A 24541-nucleotide genomic window follows, 5' to 3' on the forward strand; every position below is an offset into this window, starting at 1 on the left:
TTGCATCTACAATTGAAGATTTTTGATAGGCACGTGTACAGTATGGTGTTGGTTCGTACTAGCTGCTGATTGCTACTAAGGATGATCTTTTGAGCCAGATTATTTCTTGGTTTTTATACACACACTACTAACTATTAAAAGCGGTATATTTTTTATAAAAGTTTTATGTTCATTATCTCACCTTTATAGAGTAGATATTTAATTTATAGTAATTAATTTCATCATTTATACTAATAAATAACTAAAAAATATCATATAACCTTTGGTCTTTCATCTACTAAACAAACACAACCTAAGTCGAGACTTATGCGTAATACGTACGGTACTTACATTGTCTAAGGTCTGCGGATTATGCAGTTAGCTAGTACGTACATCTAAGCATTAATATGGTACCAGATATGTAAGAAATGGATTCATTAGAGCATCCCTAACAACTCATCTAAATTTGGTCATCCATATCTTCATTTAGATAATCATCTAAAACACTTTCATCCTTCATATCCCTTTATACTCCAGCAGATCATCTATATATGACATTCTCTATCTATTTGGAGGATTGGAGAGAGAACATCTAAATAGAGAGTTTCTCTCTCCTAATATGGATATGACATCTATAAATAGATGATGAGATAGATGATCTGCTGGAGCTCAACTTTTACTCTTTATTCTCTATTTCTAGGACGGAGGATGAGATAGATGAGCTGTTGGGGATGCTCTAATCCCTCTAAGGGAACACCCTTTCATTTTTGCATGTTAGAAAAGAATTTGAAAAAAAGGTAAGATAGGTTAATGTATGATATTTCACTCCAAAAATATGTATATCTAAATTCGACCTGTCACATATACACACTGGCAGTCTAGCTAGTCTGTCACATATTTACTGCTCCCTCTGTTTCAAAATATATGATGTATTTTATTTTGGTTAGACCTAATGAACAAAGGGAGAGGGAGTACAAAATTTCCAAATGAATGGTCAGAGACTTAGAGGTCTCTTGCCAACTTTATTTCTATGACATTTGCTCCGGTCTAATAAAAAGTATCTCGAGGTATCAAAATGTTTTCCACCATTAGATCTAGCTGAGTAGAATGTGCACTGTTAGATCCAACGATCAAAAAACGATTTGGTACCATGTACTAGTACCACGAGATACTTTTTGTTACTTTTTATTGGATTGCAACAAATCTCATCATGGTATGTAACCGCTGATCTGAATGCCCTTTCAGTGCACAGTGCCGTCGTTTTCTCCACTTAATAGCCGACCAAGTATCCGCACCGCAATGCATGCGGTGCACACGCTTGCAGCCGGCAGCTGGCTTGGCGAAGCACTCCATCATGCGCCGATTTGATAGAAGAGAGCGAGCGCGGCGAGAACGAGCGTGCCCATCCCACAGCACGCCAGCACAGCCGCCGCGACCGCCACGCTCGCCTTCCTCGCCGGCGCCGTGGACGCCACCACCCCCAGGCTAACCGCGGAGACGAACGCCGAGGCCAGGAAGAACGTGGAAACCTTCAGATGCCCTTTGCCCACCGTGCCGCCGAGCAGCCCGCCGAACACGGTGAGTATGGCCCCGAACGACACCGACGCCACCGCCACCGAGATGGCGTACATCGTGCCCAGCTCGGCCTTCCCGTCCTCCTCCGTGCGGCCGCCGTCGTCGTCGTCGGTGCCTGCCGCGGTAAAGAACTCGATGAACACCCACGCGGCAGCTCCGGCAGCAGTAGGGAAGACGACGGCCGGCAGGAGGAGCCCGTGCAGGATTGTCGCCGCGATCAACAGCAGCGCCGGCACTAGCATCGCGAGCGTGACGATGTTTGCGCTGGCTAGTATCGTCTTCTGCCACCATATTCCCGACGCGTCGTCTGCCGCCGGTTGATCTCCATTTTTGGACAGCAATCTACAAAGGAGCAACGCCAAGATTCCAGCGACGCCTGCACCGAGCATGAGAAAGATGGACACCTTGACGAACGAATACTGGTCACCCAATTTCTCTGTCTTGTGATAGATTCCAAGGAGATCACCGATGAAGCCAGAGAAAGATGTGGTCACCAGAGATAAGGTGAGCTGAGTCGCACTCTTCAGAGCCTTCTTCAGAATTTTACTCTTTTCAGGCGTCACATCTCTGTCTTCAAATTTGCCGCGATAAATGAAGTGAAAAACACCAGCAAGGATTGAAGGGAGCAATGAAATGGGCAGGAAGTAATAGGCTTTAGGAATCAGAGAACATGTGATGGAAATGCTTGTCAGAATAAGGGAGGATATAGAGGTAGCCAAGAGGACTATGGAAGCTCTGAGTTGGTTGATGGGGATGATGATGTGCTCTGGCTTGATTGTCATCAACTTCAGGGTGTTGAACAAGAGGCAAATGGCAGCGACAAAGCCCGTGAATGCGAAGAAGACTGCACATTTCAGTCCATCTGGAAGTTTGAGTGCAGATCCACGAAGAAATAGAATGTCAATCAGAGGGACCGTAGAGATTGTGATGAGGAGCAATGCAAGTTTCAGGTAATGATGCATCAGACGCTTGTTCTCTTTTCTTGCAGTGCTCATCGCTGATCGGTTCTGCAATATCAAACGCACAGATTAAGGACTTAACAAAATCATTTGTATATGCACGCACTAATATTTTCCTCATAAAAAACTACACTGATATTTCATGCTAACAATATCCAGAAAGGCTATATATTCTATGAACTGATCAATCTTTGAAGCAATAAAATAGTGTTTGGATACAAATAAAAGAGAGCTTATATGTGTACTACTTGCATCCACACAGGAAAGACGTAGATTGTTTCTTTTCATGGCCGGAAAGAGGCGAACAAATAAACAGAAATCCTTAACTTTAGGTCTTTTTTAGGGATTGTTCAGTTTGATTCATTCAATCGTGAAGTACCATGCACAGGTATCTAGGAAATAGTTACTTCCAAGTGAATCTTCCCTAGATACCTATAATCTATTTTATTATGATCCATTTCGCGAAAATATAGATTGTCCCAAAGATGCAAAATTGTTTTCTTTTTTCTTTTTATTCTAACTCAAAAAAAAGAGGAAGAGGAAAAAAATTGCAATAGATTTAAAACTAGAACTTATTCTTAGGTAAATCCATGTGGAGATACTTCTCTAGAGTGTCCCATATCTGTTTTCCATCTTACATACGAAAAGTGTCAATTCTCATAAGATCCTCTTCCGTCTTACTCAAAAGGTCCAATAGTGTGTGGATATTGGTTCTTTTGAAACAATTATACGTTCTAGAAGGCAGTTCTAATTGATCAATAAAAATACAATTCAATGGAATTCTTTTTTTGTTTTTCTTTAGATTAGTTAATCTTTTTTGAAAGCTTAAAGGGGTGAAGTAAACCTTTGTTTTATTTTCTTGGAAACGAGTACCCTCTTCCTCCGTGTGAAGAAAATGAGGGAGAACTGAAAGGGGAAGGAAATTAATCAACCATCCATGGAACAATATAAGGATCTTTTGGTTACCTCAACTGGCAGGCCGTTTGATTGATCTCCTCCTGCTTCTAAATCCCCCTCCTGATTCAGCAAAGCTTGCTTGCTTTCTTGTATCACCTTGTCTTGTGAGTCCATCTCCCCCATATCTTGCAGTGGCTGCATGATTATATTATGAAGGATGTATCATCATATCTGGATATAAACTTTGAAGATCCACCGAAGCAACATCACCAATCTCTTTTCTAGTACATCTTCAGAATCAGGTGAGTAGCGAGCTGAATGTATTTTAGCAAGCTATTGTATCGATTCTTCTTCACTTGGACTGATTTAGGGGCTAAAGATGCAACGAAAGGAGAACTTTCAGCGAGTTCCACCGATGAGAAGCTGATGTATATACATGGAGGATTTTGTTCTTACAGCAGGGAGAAGGTGATGTTCTCGGCCCGGAGGCAGCTCCCTTGCTTCGTCTCCGGCGGCGGCTACCGCAGCTTGAGCAGGAGCAGTGCCCTTGACGACCTTCGATTTCTCCATGCCAGCCCTCATGGCGTTCTTCTTCCTGTGTGCAATTAAGTTCATTAGTTCTTCCTGCTAGCTTCACCAAGCAACTAAAAGAAAGTAAGAAAAGCTGATGCATCCAATCATGTGACCAGAAAGTAAGGATTAGCACCGTACCTCCAACTCGATCGATCGGTTAATTAAGCTTGTTTCTTCCTAGATCGGCAGCTAACTTCTTCTGAAACTCATGGTGATCGAAGGATCGATGCTACCAGAGTTGTTACCGATTGAATTGGAAAGAAAAGAGGAGGAAGATGAGCGGAAATTAATTGAGTTGGGGAGGAGGGGCTGATACTAGCAAAAGGCAGTAGCGTATGTCTCACGCGTCGTCTCCGACCGACGACCGGAGGTTTCTTAGCCCCCAAGAAGGTGTTATTACCTTCAGTTATTACTTATTACAGTGATATGTAGAAGTGAAGTAAATCATACTCCCCTGTATTCCATATCATCATATGTCTTATCTAGGTTAATTCAATAAATATGTTATATATATATATATATATAAACATCTTATAATATAAAACAGAGATAATTAATGAATTCGTTCTTTAATTTTATCGTCTGAACTGGTTTTTTGTGTTTTATGTGGGCACATTTTTCAATTTACTAAACAGTGCATGTGTGTTTAAAAAATCTACAAAATTAATTTTAAAATCAAATTAATAAATCTATTTTAAAATTATTAATATTTAATACTTAAATAATCATATACTAATGATAATGATAATTTCTTGCTTTGCATACCGGGGAAAAGTCTTCACCACCATATATAAGAAATGAACGGAGCCAAAGTGCTGTTAGCTATGAAATTTATATATACACAGCTACATATATCGTTCCAAAGTCTGTGTTTTAGAGTTTGCAAAATGTCTTGTTCTAAATTCTCACATACAACTGCTTGTTAATTCACACATGTTCATCAGTGTGGTGGTATATGCATGCGTTTACTATTCCATATGCTGAAGACAATTAATTAATATATATATCCTGTAGCATGTAACAGATAGACGTCGACGGTCGGAGTGAAGTGCGGTATAGTACGTGCTACATCGGATCTCGATCTGACTCGCCGTGCATGTGTATTAACTTATTTGGATTTTTCTTTGTATAATTTCCTTCTTAACCTTGTAACTAATCCCGTATTAATTTATCATTTCCTGATCAAGTGCTATATACCCATGCATGCATATATTATTTCCTCGACAGATAAAAAGTAAATGATCTTTGCGGCCACGTTAAACATTTGATCAAACGTTAGAAGAAGTTTTTGAACATGAATGCAAAAAAGAATTTCATAGCTCGTCTGGAAACCGCGAAACGAATTTTTTGAGCCTAATTAATCCATCATTAACACACGTGGGTTACTGTAGCACTTATGGCTAATCATGCACTAATTTAATATCTTCTAGTATCTATGGCACTAAGAGGTACCAAATTTTACATAGAAAACAGTGGTACATCCTGATACATCTTAAGGATGGTAGAATTGCTCTTAAATTAATGTCAATAGTGATAGCCAGAGATCGCCCAAATTACCAATATCTGAGCCACAAACTTTGCAGGTTTAAGGTACGCTATCTAGTTCAGCAGCTAGCTAGCTAGCGTGCGTACATATTAATTCCTGTGATTATTACAGTACTGATAACTAATTAATTAAGTTGTAACAGTAGATACTGCAGGTAAGTGATCAAGTACTGCTGATAGATATGATGATCGAGGTGACACTCGATCGACGCGCGTCATCTCCGATCCGTTTAATTAAGGAAGCGAAACATGAGGCCGATGGCACACAGGAGGCCCATGAATATGGCGAGCATGGCGTACGAGTTGTCGGATTCAGCACGGTCGTTGTGGCCTCCATCGACGAAGAAACAGTTGGTCAGAATCATCACCCAAACAGCGATCAGGAACCACCACAGAAGCCACCGTGCAGGCTGATTCATCACCCTATTGGCATCACCTCCTTGCATCTGTTATTACATGCACACGGAAGTTTAGAGCGAGAACACAATCATTCAGGCATGCATGTTTGTGTGATATACAATCTTTGTAATGCATGGATGATCCCGCAAAAAAGCTATGCAGTGCTCTGCCAGTGATAGCCTGATAAATACACTTGTATTATTTGCTATTTACGAAATTTCATGAAACATAATCCTACTACCTAAAGATAGCCTCGTACTTGTGAAAAAGTAGCTAGTGCTCATCAATGAGTAGACTGATAGAGAGACTAGTAATGTGATGTCAGTATAAAAAAGGTTAACATTCAAATAAATCTAGCAAATGCGATAAAGTCTTACATCGTAAAACAGAGATAAAAAGTAGCCTGATAAAAATGGTTAACATTCAACAACATGCATGTGCACGAGTGTCTATGAGTAGAAAAAGGATCAAATAATTAAGATCGAATTACAGTGACTAAAAATATATTACTCCGTTTTGTATCATAAGATTTTTCTAGTATACGTACCTCCAAATATTAGGTATGTGAAGGCATCAAAATTTACACTAAAATTTGATACATTAGGTACTTTATTAAGCATTGTAAAATTTCTTAACTATTAATTGCTCCTTTTGTTTTAAAATATAATTATTTCTATGTTATTTAGTAAGTATTAAGGTTAAGAAGAACAGATCAGAAATGGATGGGGTGGGAAGTTAGATAGGGATGAGAGGGAAATAATTTTGAATATGAAGTGATCGATAAGATAAGTAATTCTGTGAACAAATGGTGTCAAAAATTCTTATATCATGGTACAAGATTTAAATTCTAGAAATATATATTTAGATTTTGGAACGGAGGGAGTAGTTATGTTTAGCCTCTCACATGTATACAAATTCATCAATGCATATGAAAGTAATTAATGAAACAAAATAAGTTTTGGAGCATATATATGCAAGCTCCTGTTAATATTTCATGCATGTCGACAAACTAACTCGTGTGCTTCACTATTTCTGAAAATCATGCAAATAATCAATACATGTTTTGTTTCTTTTGCGAAGATTAGTTGCCTAGACAACTATATGGTGGAGAAAACGGTGAAAAGACCGAAGACCACTAGCATAAATGACAACCCACTATCTTCTCATGAAATTAAGTACACCAAATTCTTCCTAACATCTCTTCAGTCTTGTGATCAAGCGCGCTGCATGCGCGCCCAGCTGTTCTAATTAGCTAGGCATCTTAACCATGCATGTACAACTTCTTGGAGTTAATTTGTAGGGGGTCAAGGAAGCAGATCTATCCTTGTGCATCTCAATCTCGCTCATACATGAACGATGAACTATAGGAAAAAGAGGAGAGCGAAGAGAAAGCGCAAAAAAGAAAGGAAAGAACCCAGAGAGAGGGAGAAGGGAGAAGATCTATGAGTTATACTTTCATCCTTACTTTTGTATCTCGAGATACCAAATCGTTTCTCACCATTGAATTTAGCTAAGTAGGATGTGCACCGTTAGATCCAACGATCAGAGATGATTTGATACCGCGAGGTACCGATACCTTGAGGTACAAAAGGAAGGATGTGAGTAAAACTCAAGATCTATAGCTAGTATGATGAAAAGATGATGAGCTAGTGTAGCCCTTTGTTTAGTTACTTGTATGGGCAGATCTGAATTCGGAGCCATCACCACCCTTTGGCCGCCATCCATCGCCTGTGAAGTTGAGCCGCAGCTGCAGCAGCATCCATGATTCCGATCGATCGCCATCATCGGGGGAAAAAAGAGGTTAGAAGAACAAACGACATGTATAGGAGAGTAGATACGAGTCGATCGGCACTCGCAATTCGATCAGGATGCTGCGCCCCATGTATATACCTTGCGATTTGCTCGCGGAGTTGTTAATCACGCAGGTCGTCTCCCCTTGTTCTCACTCTCTTCGATGAGTAATGATGGCTGATTAGAAGAGAGAAGATTTAGACATGTACAAAACCAGATCAAATAGACAAATTAATTAAAAGGAACGGAATGAGAAAGGGAAACAAAACAAAACATTTCAGCTCACCTGGTTGAACTTAGCCAAGAATCGAACCTATCTAGCTTACTGACTGGAGCTAGATAAGATGAGATTTCTGGATCTAGCCTATGAGTATGACTGGAGCGTGCTTTAACTAGCTCTTGAAAAGAAATTAACCTAAAGAGCTAAGGACTAAGGAGGGGAGAAGAACATCAAAGTTGCTACCCTCACCATCCGGATCATATGAGATCTATGGAGAGAGAGAGAGAGCCGGATAGGAGAGATTGCCTGGGTGTTTGCCTAGCTGCCTTTGCGGTTCTAGATCTAGAGAGAGAGAGAAGAGGAAGATGAAGAAGAGGACGACGAGGGGGAGGCCGGGGAAGGGGAACATCACGCCCCCAAGCTAGCTAATTAAGCTAGCTACCGAATTAAGACACGTTCAAAGATGCCGATACTAAAGCTAAAGCAGCTAGCGTGGAAGGGGCAACAGCAGAATCATGTTCAAAGAAATTTCTATGTTCATCCAAAGATAAAATGATCAATTTTATAGAAATTAGATGTTTAATTGACAGGAGGATATGGAAGGGATTAAAATCAAATTTTGGAGTATACAAGGAAGTAGGGAAAATTTAAAGATACAGAAGGAGTTAACTAAAATTTTAGGGTACTAGCTGAATGCTTGTGTTTTGTAAAGGATGAAAACATATTATGTTATTTCTAGAATAAAAAATATATTTCATGAAATATGTGACCATCTTTTTATATAGGAAATATCTATATCAATTTGATTTTATGTGAATATCTATATAGATTTATTGATTTTTAATATTACAAAATTAAGGAGATAAATTGTAAAAATGCAATAGGAGTAGGTTGTTGCGCAGACTAGAGACTTTTATAGTATTATCCAAACTTACTGAGCATATATCCATATGCACAATACTGGAAAAGGACAAACTGAAGCTAGCACGAATATTCTTTCCCTCGGAGACTAGTCAACTCGTACGTGGGCTCCTTATCTCGTGGCTTAGCAGCCTGATTTTGTTTACTGAAGTCTAAATAATTATCCATGCCAAACACTTTGACGTATAGTAGGTACTTACTCAGTTTCACGTTGTCAAACTTTTTAGTTATATCTAGATTAATTCAGTGATCGGTGCAAATGGTTTCATAATCTATATATATTTAGATTGATTAAAATATAATAGAAGTCTTGTATTATGTAATAAAAGGAGTATATTTTTAGAAAAAGGATGTGTATCATGCTTTTTGTAATATACGTATATAGATATGATGTGGATCAACCACGGCTAGCCTATATAAAGAAGGCTAGGAAGCAGGACATAGTAGAAGTAGACATTGACTACAGTGGATCTGATTGTTATTTATTTTGTCTAGAGAAATGGGCTATGGTGGTTATGTAATGGAAAAAGTCTACTGGACACCCTCAACTATCACCCTCAACTATCAGTGGAGTTTAATTCATTTATCTTAACATAAAAAATTGGGTACGAGGCTCCCTACACTATAGATACCAGGCATATATTTACCCTCCCTTAGCGGTTTACGAGATGGTTTTAGCTAATATCATGCCTACATGACTCTACCGTGAGAAAAAATTGATATCTTTTATCATATAAAGATAAAGGAAATATATAATGGAGTATTTTGTGCGTGTCGAAGGGATACGTGAATTCTCATCAAACATGAAACCAGGTCCTAAATACCAAACATGAACATCCAGAGGCTACCTAGCTCTCTCTTTTTAAAAATAAAAATAAACAGAGGCTCGATCTCTCCCTTCCCTTCAGATCCAAAACACACACCTCTATTTGTGTTCCAAACAAGTACATAAATTAAAATGATGGGATGATAGCTTATTACTATATTATTACTAAGCATCATACGCCTCACCCCGAACAAAAACTCATCAGCGAAAAAGAACGAAAAATTGACTGCAAATACGTACGTATAGCATGCGTGTGTCGTCGTCGGACGTAGTACGGGAGAGCCACGCACGCTCCATCGGCGCGGCGGAAGACATGCATGCCTGGCTACACCGCCGCCGGCTCAGGCGAGAGAGATCTCGCAGCGGCAGGCATGGAGCGGCCGGAGTAGTTGACCCCGAGAGAGAAGAGAGAGAGCTAGCTAGTTTAAGATGGCAATTGGTTTTTAAGTATGCTCGACCCGTGAGCTAGCGATCGGCTTGAAAACCAACCTCGCACCAATCAAAACCTCCGATCTAGCGAGTGGTGCTTGCCATTGCATCATCTCCAACTATACAATTAATTTCACATATATATATATATATATATATATATATATATATATATATATATATGGTTACGGATAGTCTATGTATTATTCCGATTGGGTGTTTCATCCACTAGGACAGCCAAATCCATCTCTGTCACTGATTGCAGTTTGCAGACGGACCAACTGTTTCGGCCGGGTCCACGGCCCAATTGGAGCAGTGGATACCGGAGATTGACTTGTTCTTGGGCGGGGCTGAGTTTTGCTGCACGAGGCCGTCCTGATCGAAGACTTTTTTTTTTCAATAGGAGTATGTTTGTCCACTTTGTTCGTATGATAGGATTCCTCGCCAAAGGCCCATGGTATAGGAAGAAGAAGGTACCTCGGTTAACAAGAGAACAAGTAGGATAGCCGTGGGTCGATCCGTAAATATTTTAGGATCGACTCTAATTTAACTAAATGAACTAAAGTTTATTTTGTAGTGAAACTTAATTCATTTTGCGCCTAAACTACCTATAAGTCGACCCATACCCATCCTAAAAACAAGGCCAAACCAAATAATATTGTGTGACCAAGCCTAGGTCATCCTCACAACTTAGTACAAAGTAAAAAGAAACTATGTACTGAAACTGTGAAAAGAGTATGATATGAGAATAGTCAACAAAGCTAAAAATTACATACCCAGGCCAAGCGAGAGACATTGGCGCATTGCCAAAGCGACACTTATTTATGGACACGGTGCAAGTGCGTTGACCATATCTATTAATATATACATGCAGCGAGCAAGCGACTTAATACCGATCCCGGCCGACGGCGGCGGCGCGAGGCTCATCGGAGCCGACCGCGAGTCGCGGGCACGAGCGCGAGCAGGGAGACCGAGACGCCGAGGAGCCACAGGAGGAGACCGACGAAGGCGGCGGCGGCCGCCTGTTGGTGGCCGGCCATGACCACGATCCCCGCGGACGCGAGCATGAGCAGGCGCCCGGCGAGGAGGACGACGACGAGCCGCCCTGCAGCAACTGCACCGTCGTCGTCGTCGTGAATTCCAGCCGCCGCCACGTCGCGCTGCTCGTGCGGCGGGTAGTTGGCCATCTCGCCGACTACTATGCTGCCGCGCCGGCGTTGTCGTGCGTTGCTGCAGATGGATCGAGCTAGCTTGTAGTTTCACCGGGGCCGCCGCCGAGTGTTGATATAAGCGCGCAAAAGCCGGTGGTGATCATTGGCGTCGATCTGGCAGGACTCAGTGTTTACATAGGAGCAAAGACAAAATTACTGTCATTTGTCAATCCCAGTCAGCAACGTCCTCATCAATCACCCTGATCACTATCAGTCAGCCCACCCACTATTTCACTCTACATATACAAAACCTAAAGTGGATCGATCTTTTGACCGCAAACACATGCATGCATGCATTTTATAGAACACGCTTAACCAGAAATCTCTCTTCAAAAGGTAACAATCATAAAAATTAAAGGGAACAATTGCAACAGATCAGGAAGCCATTCTCCTGGGCTGGGAAAGATGAAATCTACGACCAGGCAGGCAGCATGGAAGAAGCAAATTAAAACCCATCCTCTTGACCTTTTTTTCACCCCAGTTCCCTGGCCTCCACAGCTTTTGCGCTTTTTGCACGCACCAATGGCTGCCTTCTTTTATTGAAAAGAGTTTCTCGTATTGTTTCTGATCAGCGTTTGATGCAAGCATAAATGCATAATGTGTGTTTAATGTTTTCTGTAACAAGTTTATATATAAAAGTTTTCATCCTTGTAGATTAGATTTTTAACTTTTATAGTACTTAACTTTATCGTTAATACTATTAAATAGATATCATAATAATCAAATAATATTTTATCTTCTATCTTCCATTCACTTTAAACACAACCCTGCTGATATATAACTCCCCGGCCAACTCAACTTTTATCAACCGTTCTTTCTCTAATTTCCCGGTTTCAATTTCACCTATATAAGGCTAACCAACACACACGTCCGGTCTATAAATAACATTGTCTTTCAAAAGTATAATACTCTTTCTCTTCCTAAATATTTGACGTTGTTGATTTTTTATACATGTTTGACTATTTGTCTTATTTAATTTTTTTAAAAAAATGTAAAACTATATATATACATAAAAATATATTTAACAATAAATAAAATAATATAAAATAATTAATAATTATGTAAATTTTCTAAATAAAACAAAAAGTCAAATATATATAAAAGTCAATGACGTCAAATATTTAGTAGCCCGAGAGACTTGAGGGATTTATGCTCGAGTAATAAGCACACGTTTATGATTTTAGCATTAGTTTGTATGTCATTTCAGGTGAGCAAGATATATGGTGTTTATGTGAGGGATTCGTAGTTCATACGGATGGTATAAAATGCGTTTGCATGCACATCGCCAAAAGAAAAAGGTGACGTTCTTGCTAGATATGTATCAAGTTATACTTAGGGGCAGAAGGGGAAAAAAATGAAAAGGAAGCAGCAGCTGTGGCCTGTGGACTGTCCACTGTGGTCAAGACAGGTTACATGTGCCGGTCAAAGTTGACTTAGTCAAGGGATTGGGACAGTCAGTGAGGCGGACAGCCATGGTGCATGCAAAGCAGCTGAATCAGAGGTGTCTACTTTCCAGCATGTCACGTTCGTTAACAGGTAAAAAAACGCAAGAAAGCTGAATGCTAACCTGCTCGTAAATTGGATCGTAATTCATATGAATCAATGCTCCTCGGCACCTAATGATATGAGCAAATTTACAGTACAAAAAGTAACTCGAGTTACCGGTATCAAATTATTTTTGATGGATAAATCTAACAGTGTACATCCTACTTAGCTAGATCTAATGGTACCCTCGAGCTACCGGTACCTCGAAATACTTTTTATTAGAGCGGAGCAAATCTCTAATGATATATCTTTAGGGGATTAATTAACTATTCTTTTTTTTTCTTTCTTGGTTCAATAATGCTCACAAAAGTCACTAGTTCAACCAAGTATATAAATTAAATTGTTTCTCCTGCAGACTAGTCCTGCTAGTTAATCTTTTCTCCAGCTTTCACCTTTAATTTGCCGCTGCCAGCCGCCCAGCACCGCTCTTAATTATCCCGCTCCATTTTGCTTTTGCTTCAGCCCTAATCTTCCTTCGGGAATTTTAATATAGTAGCGTGTCAACGAGCTCCTCTTGTGTGCAGCAAAGGCTTATTCCATTTTCTCATGTCTTTGATGTAGTGGTTAACTTGAATTATACCTGATTATGAGTGGGTCATGAGTCCATACAAGTTGAAATTCACTGACCATGCATAGAGCTCAACATGTAAACATATCACACCATTACTCTGACTGATAATTATTATATTCTAAAGCTAATACACGCATGTCATCTCGTTGGATTATACTAAAGCTTAACATATAATCATGTCAAATCGTTTTCTCATACATCATGTCTATAATATTTTAATATATATCCATCCATCATATCAGCGGTATTTAACATACTTCCATATATTCTACATCAAAATATGGGATATCATCGACTATCACCGTTTTATAATAATTTTATTTTTTATTTTTACATGTCTTGACCATTCGTCCTATTAAAAAAATTATAAAAAAACTTTAAAAAATTAGTCATCTATAAAATACTATTTAAATTTTATCATCCAGTAACCACAAAAATATTAATCGTAGAAAAATTTTAAATAAGACGAAGAGTTAAAACATTATATAAAAAAACGTACGATTGTAGTACTACCTCTTTTTTACTGTATTTTAAAAAAATAAAGCAAGCTTAAAAAAAAGACCGTATGATTTTTGCGGTGGAGGCACGCGAATCAAACTCGGCCACGCCTGCATAAAGGCGTAAGCTACACCGCATTCTTTTCCCCTGTCCAGTCAACCCAAAACTCAAGCGTGCATGAATTCGGCCTCCCTAAAAACCTCTTACAGTTAGCCCACTTCGATTCGATCATCACGTGGCCCGATAGTAGTAGTCAGCCTGTTGTTGCTTTGGGCCAGCCCACGCCGGGAGAAGCTGGCCATATGTTCAAATCAGCCCACGAGACAGATTCCTTGTGTTCATGTAAGTTCGTCGTCGCTGCAAGTGAGCAATGGGAACGAGTACAAGAGAAAGGCAAAGCGGTGATGTGCTGGCCTGTGCTGCAACTGAGTAATTTACGCATGAGATTGCTACTATTAACTTCACCTTTGGTGGCAATACAAAGATTCGATCGAACATAACGGTCCATTTGGTCAGACCCACGGACAGGAGACAACACTTGATAATAATAACTGACATGAAGCCATATATGCAGGAATCAGTAGGACAGAGCAAAGCGAAGAAACAGAGCCGGAAGACACACTGACATGACAGTACATAGTGGATGAACGCGATTACATTACATGGAGTAGTATCACGGTCATTCTAGTTGAGAAGGGAGCTGGCCATGGCGATGCCGACTCACAGGGCCACTGGCGGCGGCGGTGCAAGCAGGTTGACGCCGAGAGTCCAGAGGAGGAAGCCGGTGAGGAGGAAGGTGGTGTTGGCAGCGGGGTCGCCCACGGTGGAGACGACGACGGCCAGTGCGCCCCACAGCATGAGCGCACGGCCGACGACGTTGAGGACCCGCCGGTGCCGGGGACGATTAGGCAACATCCCCGCCTCCTGCAAGTAGTAATTTTCAGCGATCGCGCGCGCGCGCTCCCTTCCTTCCCTCTCGTTCTTTTTTTTTTTTTTACTTCTGGTTGTGTGGTGGAGCAAAATTTCTTTTATAGGCGCCCCAACCTGCGTGCGTGTGGCGCGCCAAACTGCCTGTGGCGTCGACGTTTAGCTGGACGCGTGTGTGTGGCGCCACCGGCTGCGTCCGGTTAAACGCCCACGCGCCCGCCCAAGAAAAGGTTTTTTTTTTTTTCATTGGGTCCCTTTCTAGTTTTAAAAGTACAACTAGTTTCTAATTCTTTTTTCAAAAACATCGTCTTTTGGACATCTAAATATAACACTAAATATAGATTAAGAAAATAATTACACAGTTATGGGATAAATCACAGCACAAATCTTTTGAGCTTAATTAGTCCACGATTAGTCATAAATGATACAGTAACCCACGTATGCTAATGATGAATTAATTAAACTCATAAGATTGTCTCGTGGTTTTCATGCGAGCTATAAAATTTATTTTTTCATTCATATCCAGAAACTTCTTTCAACATTCGATCAAATGTCTGACGTGATACTCAAATTTTTTTTCCTCAACTAAACATCTCATTATTATTAAAAAAAACTACTACGTCAACTGCGTCTAGTACGACAGTATTATTCAACCACATCATTCTCACTAACATGGACAATAGATTTAGAATTGTAAACAAAGTATAATGAGGTTTATTGTTTACCATTATTCAACCACATCATTCTCATTTAGCATTATTCAACCACATCAACCAAACCGGTTTACCTTTTGCGTTGAGACTTCGCGTCACACGCTAACATCCGCTTATTAAACACCCAACGACCTGGTTAGTGTGGACACAGGTGAGAGAGGGGAGGGTCCCGTCCCTTTCTGTATTTCCCATCAAGCTTGGCCGTTCTGCAACTCAACACAAATTAGGCCCAATTTCCCGAGCCCACGTCCCTTCCAGCCCAACCACCCTCACCGACGGTGCCTCGACTTAACGTTGAGTCGTCCCTTAACCACAAAACCAGAAATGTATACTCCTAAACTTGTATAAACCGTTTACAAAAGGTCCTTAACAGTATTGACTCAATTCTTGCCCGATTTTGCTGACATGACATACAGTAGGTCCCACATGTCAGGGGTTTTTCCTTTTTTTTCTCAATTCTTTTTCCGTCATTTCTTTTCTACTGAGCTCTCCCCTCTCTTTCTTCTTCCTCTCCTCTCTATCGGGCCATGGCGCACGTTGGAGGGCAGAGCATGGCCGGCGGCCTACATGGGCTTGTGACGGCGGCGTGCGACGGTCAAGGCAGGCCGGGCTACAGCTGGAGCGCGGACACATGACGGAACCGTGCGCGCGGGGGCGGTGGCGGCTGACGAGGCTGGAATCGCTGGATGTGTCGTATGCTTGGTTGGAGCTGGCACCTTCGTGCGACGGCGTCCGACGGCTGAGGCAGGCTGGAGACGCAGAGCGCAGGCGGCGACCGACGAGGGCTTGCTGTCACCGAGGCAGGCCGGAGGACGGAGCGCGGGCGGCGGCTTGCGGCTGCCGTTGCCGCCAACCCGGCTAGTTCCACCCCCGCGCGGTTCCACTGGCTTCCGCACTTCGATTTACGGATTTAGTTCAGTTCCCACAGAGACCCGGTATAGCCAAGTGCAGAAAACCGAAGAGACCCAAGTGCATTATCTTGCTTGATACATATAGCAAATGCAGTGTCTTTGGACACTCCAGATCTTCAGAGCCATCGACCGACCAACCTGATTAACTAACTAGTACTCATAAATCATATTCACCTTCGAAAGATGAGTTAACTAATCAATCTATCTTCAATTCTGCATTGATGGAGTTGCCTACGGGAGAGGGAGAGCGTGCACTGCATTATGTGACATGCTGCTAACTTTGACAATGCAAATCTCAACGCCATGCATGCTTCGGCTAACAGAAATGCTTGAACTTTTGCCCTCTGGTATGCCTCGGCCACCACAAGCCTACGCCGGCAGCGCACCTCTTGCTCGCTTTGGCCGCCACCTCCCCTACGTGGTTCCGTTGCAACCCACGCCCTAACCGCTGCAAGCCCGCGCAGGCCGTGGACGCGCTCGGCGCTCCGCCCTCCAGCCAGTCACCGCGCAGGCCCCAGCCCGAGAGAGAGGAGAGGAAGAAGAGAGACAGAGGAAAGAAAAGGGCAGGAGAAAAAGAAAAGAGAAAAAAAATCTGACATGTGGGATCTACCGTATGCCACATCAGCAAAATTGGTTAAAAGTTAAGTCATACTGTCGAGAAACCTTTTGTGAACGGTTTCTATGAGTATAGAAGTACACATTTCTAGTTTTAGGATTAGAAATCTCAGGTAGACTCTACGTTAAGTTAAGTTGAGGGACTTGAGAGTGAACTTATTCCCCTCTCCAGAGACTTGACGCGAATTCCCCCAAAAAGAAAAAAAAAAAGGAAAAATAGAAGGGACAGGAGGAGGCGACTCGCGAGTCGGCGCAACGCGATGCGGCCCGCGGCCTCCAAGGCGGCGGGGAAGGAGAAGGGCAGGAGGAAGGGCGGCGCCGCCGGCGGCCAGCTGCTCACCGACCAGGTCCTCTCCCTCCGCGCGCGCCTCCACAACGCCCTCGCTCTCGGCCTCGCCAAGTAATTTACTGCTACTACTTCACTTACCGCACCCTCTCGGTAGGAGAATTTCTCGTACATGATTTAGTCGGGTCTTGCTCGGTGGCTTCCTCTAATTTTTGTAGTTTAGCTTGTTATAGGACGGAGTTGGCTGTAGCGTAGCTAGTAATCTAAAAGAGATTTGTTGAGGAGAAATTATCTGAATGAAGGAACTGTATAAAATTTCAGACGGTTGCAATTTTGCAGAGATGTCTATTTGTGATCTTCTGTTTGTGTGCTTTTCAGGTCTGATGGCCGTCCAAAGAAGTGGCAGTCTACTTGTGCTGGAGTACAGTCTCATGTGCTCAGAGCAGCAACATCGTTTATTGGCTGTTTGTCAAATGAGCTGATGCGGCTTCCTCCTATAAAGGTTCACCTTATTCCAGCTGATTGCCCGACTGGTACAGTGGTATGGTGGTAGTGAAATTCTGAAAAATAGTTTCTTTTACCAGGAGTCGATTTCGGATATACTCATAGCATTGGAAGGTATTCTTCAGTCCAAGAATGAGTCGGTTCTTATCCCAGCAACAGATGTGAGCTTTAAGTTAGTTTCGACTGTAGGCAATTTAGCTCGCCAATACCCAATTTTAGAGATCGTTACATCTCTCTCCTGTCAGCTGGCAGCAGACCAGATACCTATAATTATCTCTTCTGCCAGTGCAATGAACGGCATATTGAACACCCTAGCGACAGCGAGAGGTTCAGTTCACATAGAAATTTGGGAAGCTTTGGAGAAAACCGGTGCAGTTTTAAGTGTAAGTGTGGCTCTACAGAATTACTCCCACGACGTGCATCCATTAAACTATCTGATGGAAATGATGTCTCTGCTAAGAATTATACTGTGGATTTGGCCTTCTTCGAGATACCATGTATGGAGTAACTCCAACTTGATGGGAAAGCTAGCACAATACTGTGTTCCCTCTGAAATTGATGTTGCTGTTAGGGTCATCAAACTATATGCTGCTATAGGTACACTTTTTTTTTGGTACTTACCTTCTTTGACCTTTGTATAGTAAAATCTGCATACATCTTTTGATGTTCCTTTTGTTGCATCTTATCTTCCGAAATATTATTGTAATGCAGCTTTATGTGGCAATGGTGCAATGACCCTTCTGAAAAATGAAGAATTGATGGCTAAGGTTGTTCGGCTTATGGGGAAGTCCCATCCATGTGCTGCTAGGATTGAAGCATTGAAATTCTGTCAGATTCTTTTGGTAAGATTATTAATTTTGGTGATTAAGTAATACAAATATTCTTATTTTTGCAATCTGCTGTAAGAAATCTTGAAGCTGAAATATGATCTACAGAGATCTTCAAAGGGGTGTGATATGTTAATGGCTCGACATGGTCAGCACATCACTGAAGGCATAGTTAACGCAATGTCTACAGATGGTGAAAAAATGTTAATAACAGAGGGGTGCCGCACTGCACTACTGGTTCTTCGTAATTCTGGGGATCATCATCGGCTCTTTTGGTCTAATGCTATTGATGATGTATTATATAACATTCTTACTAGTAGCTGCATCTCCTCAGATGAAGTCCATCAGATTTTGTCCCATGATGAGCTGGTCAATATGGTTCTCAAGAATTTCATGGATATACATACCTACGTATGGGATATACTTGGAAATCTAGCGGTACATTGCAATAATGAGTATCTCTCTGTTAGGGAAGGGAAAGGCTGTGCCTTGCGGACACTGATACATTGTGTTTGGTAGGTACTAGGTACTATCCTATCTTGTTATTCTTGCAATAATTTTCTTGAGTATTATGAACTTACATGATTTTCTGTGTGTTGACTTACATTTTCTGTCCTCTTTGCAGCTCAGTTGCAACAGATGCTATGCAGAAAAGTAGCACCATGAAATTATCCAAGGATGTGCATGAGCCGGCTTTGAGGGCTGTTCTGATGATGCTTCTCTCATCCAGTGGATACATTTTATCTGAGGCAAGTTCTAAACTCTTACAAGTTTTCTCTTTAGGTGATGACTGTTTGAATATTCTGTTCACATCGTTAGAATCAAATACGACAAGAAGCATTACCGCATCTTTTGACAGTGTTAAAATTATGTCCAACCTCATGAGTCTAGCGGGCATGGTGATGTTACAACCTTCCCATAATCTCCTTAACACAGGGAGTGCTGTAGCTGTACTATCCACCATTATCAAGGAATGTCTACACAATAATGTACATCTCACGAGGTCAAAAGTTGCTTCTCATCTGCAATTTTGTTTTGACGGAGTTTCATGTTGTACTCTTGTTGAAGAATGGGAAGGTGACAATATTGCTTTATTCTATGGTCTCATGGTGTTGTTTAATCTACTGAAGAGCATCAATTTTGTTTGTATTCACTGTAAAAGGAATTTGGATATGGGCATTGTGTGCAGTGATTGCAGAGATCATTATAGTGAAGATCTGATTAGAGTTCTTCAAAATGTGTTATGTCAAAACTTGAGCTCAGGACCGAAGTTGTACATTTCACATATACTGAGTTTGTTTGGCCTGTGTGGTTTTCCAAGCAAGTTGGGAGGAAAGATGAAAGGGGCCTTAGATGATAGTGAGCTAGCTGATCTGGAACTGTTGCTTTCAGATGGTGAATCTTTAAAAGCTCATTCAGCCATCATTTCAGTAAGGTGTCCAAAGTTGTTGCCATCTGTAAAATCCCTTGGTAGTGATGGAAAAATTACTGATGAATGGGACAGACCATTTTATCGTGTTCGAATGTCTGATCGTGTGGATAGTTTTGCCTTGAAGAAAATTTTGGAATATGCATACACAAGTTTTGTCATGGTAGATGACAATGTTAAGACAGTAAGGACACTTGCAAAGTACTGTCACTTGAAATCATTACAAGAGATGCTTCAAAAAAATCAGCCCAGGTGGAACTCTGATTGTCCTAGATATGATCTTACTGCAGCACTTGCACCAGTTAAAAATTCATTCTCGTAAGTTCTTCCTATAATTACATTTTTTTTTGTCAATTCCAACTTGTGGGCCAGAAGGGCAGTCTGATCTCCCTTACAACTTTTTGTTACTCTTACCACTGTCTAGTCTTAGTTTTTTTTTTTTTCATTCTCTAGCTACTTCAAAGAGTTCTTTTTTTTTTTGTATACTATAGCCTCGGAAGTCCGAAGAGATCACACATCACCTTCTGTTATCCCATATAAAACAGACATCATCTTGCATTTTATCCTGTGTAGTGTTGTTAACTTCTCTTGATTCTTGAAGCCCCCTCCTGATCCATATTAATTCCAGGGATATTATTCTGGAAGCTCAATCCAATGAAGAAATGAAGTGTGGCTTATGCCAACTATCGACTCCGCATGTTCATTGCCATAAGATTGTACTGAGCATGAACTGTGATTACCTTCGGGCATTATTTCAATCTGGGATGCATGAAAGGTGAGCCTTCTACCAGTAACTTTCTACTTGCTAACAACCCATGCTTGCTCAAACTGCTGTCAAATCTCAGCTCTATCTTTTTCCTATTTTTAAGAACACCTCATGCATTACACTGGCACTTGCAATTGCTTTTTCACACATCCTTCAATTGATCGATGATAACAACGCGTGCAGCTTCTCAGAAGTTATCAAAGTTCCAATCGGGCGGCAAGCGTTGGACAAACTGGTCCACTGGTTCTACTCAGGCGATCTACCCAAAATCACCCCGGACTGCCGATGGCGAAACCTGAACAGCGAGGAGCAGCTTTCTCAGCTGCGGCCTTACGCAGAGCTGTCATCGCTGGCTGAATTCTGGTTCCTGGAGGGAGTGAAGGAGGAGAGCCTCGCAGTGGTCACCTCCTGCCTTAGTTCTACCAGCACGGCCGCCGCCGTCGAGCTCGTCGGCTTCGCGGCTCAGCTGGAGCAGTGGGAGATGGTGGAGGCCGCCGTCGGCAGCGTCGCCCATCTGTACCCGAAGCTGCGGGACTCCGGTCAGCTGGAGCAGCTTGACGACGATTTGCTCGACATGCTGCGGACCGAGTACGTCAGATACTCGCAGCACGGCGGTAGAAGTAACCGAGCTTAAACATGAGTAGGATACACCGAAATGTTGCGAGATCTACAATAGATAGGGCATGTAAAATTGGGATGATATGATTATATGAACTGTTTGTTGTGCTCATATTGTTCAGAATTGGTAGTGGAATGCAAAAATGTCTGGGACCGTAAACGCATTGTTATTGGGACGACCGAAAGATAATTGTTCAAGATGTCGTAATTATCGCTCAACCTCACGTGTAAGCATGGCCCAATTAGATCGGTGCGAAAAATGACTGAAATTGCGAGGTTACCATGTTAAACCGCACGATAATCCCCATTGGGCCGTATTGGGCCTCATGAACAATTCGTCCTTCAATTTTCCCTCAATTAACTCAGTAAAATTCACTTTCTGACTTTTTTTTATTGATTCATGTCTTTTTTAAAAAAATTCTTCACCAATATGTTCCGGAAAAACATACCTATCACCATGATTTTCTTTTGGACTTTTCTACCAAATTTTTTAATTCGGACGATATTTAATAATGAGATAGTAGATTAACTATAAATTGATACGCATAACTATCATCATGAACCTATTATTTATTTATTTTATTTAATTAATGAGATAGTACTAACTATAAACTGATATGCATTCATATGATAAACTAATTAGGCGTTGGAATTATAAATTAATCTAAAGTCCTTATTAATATCTCTATTACAAATATACGAACCTACTGTTGAATATGACATATCCTAACACTAATAATTTGAACCTGCATTTATGTTTAGATTTGTAGTGCTGTGATATGTCACGACCAAATCTATATTTCCATATGTTGGAACGGTGGAAATGCCTTTTATTTAACATCATTAACTTAATACTTTTGTTTTATTAAGAAATTATCAAAATATATCTTATCCTGCACGCTCGAGTTAAGCTCATGAACTTAGCCAAGCTTAAGCCAAGCAAGTTTAAAAGCTCGAAGGTTTGATGAGCTCGACTCGAGCTCACCCAAACAGCCACTGTTGCAATCCACCGACCGGCGACTGCCGAAAACTCCGGCGTTGCGGTGGAGTCGAGGGTTTTCACGGAATCGATCGTGGCCCACGCGGCAGTGGAGGGTGTGTGCAAATCGACGAGAAGACAAAGCACTACTCGTAAAATTTATGAGTAAACAGTTCAATTGTTCAATTTCTCTAAAATTTATGTGAAATTTCTCCAAACCGAAGAGTAGGGAGACCAAGACAAAAAAAAAACAAAAACAAGGAGGGAGACAAAAAAAAAAAAAAAGGAGACCCGAGATGCGCTACCCTCGTTTCTCAACTTTCGCTTCGTGAACTCGATCGCAACTCGCAGGCATGGTGAGCCGATTCGATCCGGGTATCTTCGAGTGATCGATAATGCAAACCGTTATATCATTTTGTGAAGTTACAAAAAAAATCAAACTCGTTCTTGAATTTTGCATTACATTTGTCTAGATTTCATCGGTTTATGTTGGTTTATCAACATTTTTTTTTTGCAAAATTCGTGTCGGGACAGTACTAATGCACATGTACAATCAAATCCGTCTATATATTTTTTTTAAGAACACAGCACAACTCAGACGCTAATAATCTTTTTCATAAAAACATGTGCAATCAAATCCGTCCATTTTAAAAATGAACGTTACAGATTCAGCATGATCACCGACACCCATGTCATATTTTAGCTCACGTCTTACAGAATTTGAAACCTAGGTGTTTCCACAAACTTGTGTCTTGAATTGTATAACAAACCGTTTTATTTAGAGCGTGTCATTTTGGAGAAAATTGGGTTTAACCAATTTGCTTACACAAAAGTAGATAGATCGTTAGCATGTGATTAATTACATATTTATTATTTTAAACCTGAAAATGAGTCTATTTGTCATTTTAAAGTATATTTCTATAGGAATTTTTGTCATAACCCATCTTGTTTTGGGTGGGTAATTAGTTAAGCTTTTTTGGCTTAAAAAAACTCGCCCTCAGTACCAGTTTACATATAGATCTAAAGCTAAATTATTCGAAACGAACAACGTCGAAATCTCTCACCATCATCAGACAAAAGAAGATAGCCAAACACAACAGCAAGATGGGATTAATTTGGCTGAGCAGCACAGTACAGGGTGCCAGTACAGGCTGTCGTCCTCCTCTTCACTAGAGTCCAAACTAGCGTTCAATAAACAAGAGAAGTAGATTATTAATTAGTCGCTGCCTGCCCCCCATCAAGCACAATCGCATGAAGCTTTCTTTCAGACCAAAAACTAACAAACCAAGATTAGGACCATCCCTAATTAACCAAGATCCTACTACTACAATTTTGTTTTCATTTTCTTTTCATCCCCAAATACTGCTAGTACTGGTAGTACAGTATGTGTTGTGACAGGTGATCAGGAGAGCTGCCTCCCTGTGGCGGTGCAGGAAGTCACGACGCTGGCCTTGGCATGGCAGCCGTCAGATGGCCGTCGTTTCATGGCCGGAGCTGCATCAGACGGCGCAGGTGATAAGGTGAGGTGCGTACGTAGCCGTAGCGTACTACAGGTGTGCTTCCCTCACTGCTGCTTGCAGCTCAGCTCAGCAAGAAAAAGCTTCTGAATTTCTGATCGACCTCATTGCTTTGCCTTTCATTCTGCGGCGAGTATTTTCTTTTGCTTTTGCTTATATTTATAAATTAGAATTTAATTTTGAAGATTCTTTTATCATACTTTATTATAAGTCTAGTCTATCAAATCACTAAAAACACATACATAAAATTTTTTATTTATAAATATACTGTTTTGTTTTTTTTTCTCTTGGAAAGTCAAAAATCACCCGCTTGGACATTTTTTTTATTTGGTCTGACGGGTTTTCTTGCTGAACTCACGCTCACTCATCATACCAAAAGTTTTGCTTGCTTTGAAGCCTTCTCCAGGCCATGATTTCATTTCCCCCCGGGTTCTTTAAACGCTGTCAGCCATCGATCACAACATGCCAAGATGTGCATACGTTTGGGTCATTATTGGATGAGCACCCTTT

At 41.1% G+C, this 24541-nt stretch overlaps 2 protein-coding genes across 2 annotated transcripts; one reads left to right on the top strand and one right to left on the bottom strand.

The window, feature by feature from the left end:
• Nucleotides 1-1098: 1098 nt before the first annotated feature.
• On the bottom strand, nt 1099-4215 carry LOC102708629. The gene is made up of 4 exons (XM_015838708.2): nt 4122-4215; nt 3867-4005; nt 3480-3605; nt 1099-2561 (listed from the first exon to the last, which is right to left on the bottom strand). The coding sequence occupies exons 2-4, from the start codon at nt 3990-3992 to the stop codon at nt 1332-1334; spliced, it is 1482 nt and encodes a 493-aa protein (XP_015694194.1). The 5' UTR covers nt 3993-4005; nt 4122-4215; the 3' UTR covers nt 1099-1331.
• A 13066-nt stretch (nt 4216-17281) lies between these two features.
• On the top strand, nt 17282-21744 carry LOC102708907 (BTB/POZ domain-containing protein At1g04390). The gene is made up of 8 exons (XM_015838855.1): nt 17282-17505; nt 17770-17893; nt 17976-18492; nt 18607-18737; nt 18831-19237; nt 19348-20469; nt 20780-20926; nt 21101-21744. The coding sequence occupies exons 1-8, from the start codon at nt 17366-17368 to the stop codon at nt 21549-21551; spliced, it is 3039 nt and encodes a 1012-aa protein (XP_015694341.1). The 5' UTR covers nt 17282-17365; the 3' UTR covers nt 21552-21744.
• The last annotated feature ends 2797 nt before the right edge of the window (nt 21745-24541 follow it).

This window comes from Oryza brachyantha, chromosome 6 (genome assembly GCF_000231095.2).
Source record: "Oryza brachyantha chromosome 6, ObraRS2, whole genome shotgun sequence".
In the NCBI taxonomy this organism is placed as follows: Eukaryota; Viridiplantae; Streptophyta; class Magnoliopsida; order Poales; family Poaceae; genus Oryza; species Oryza brachyantha.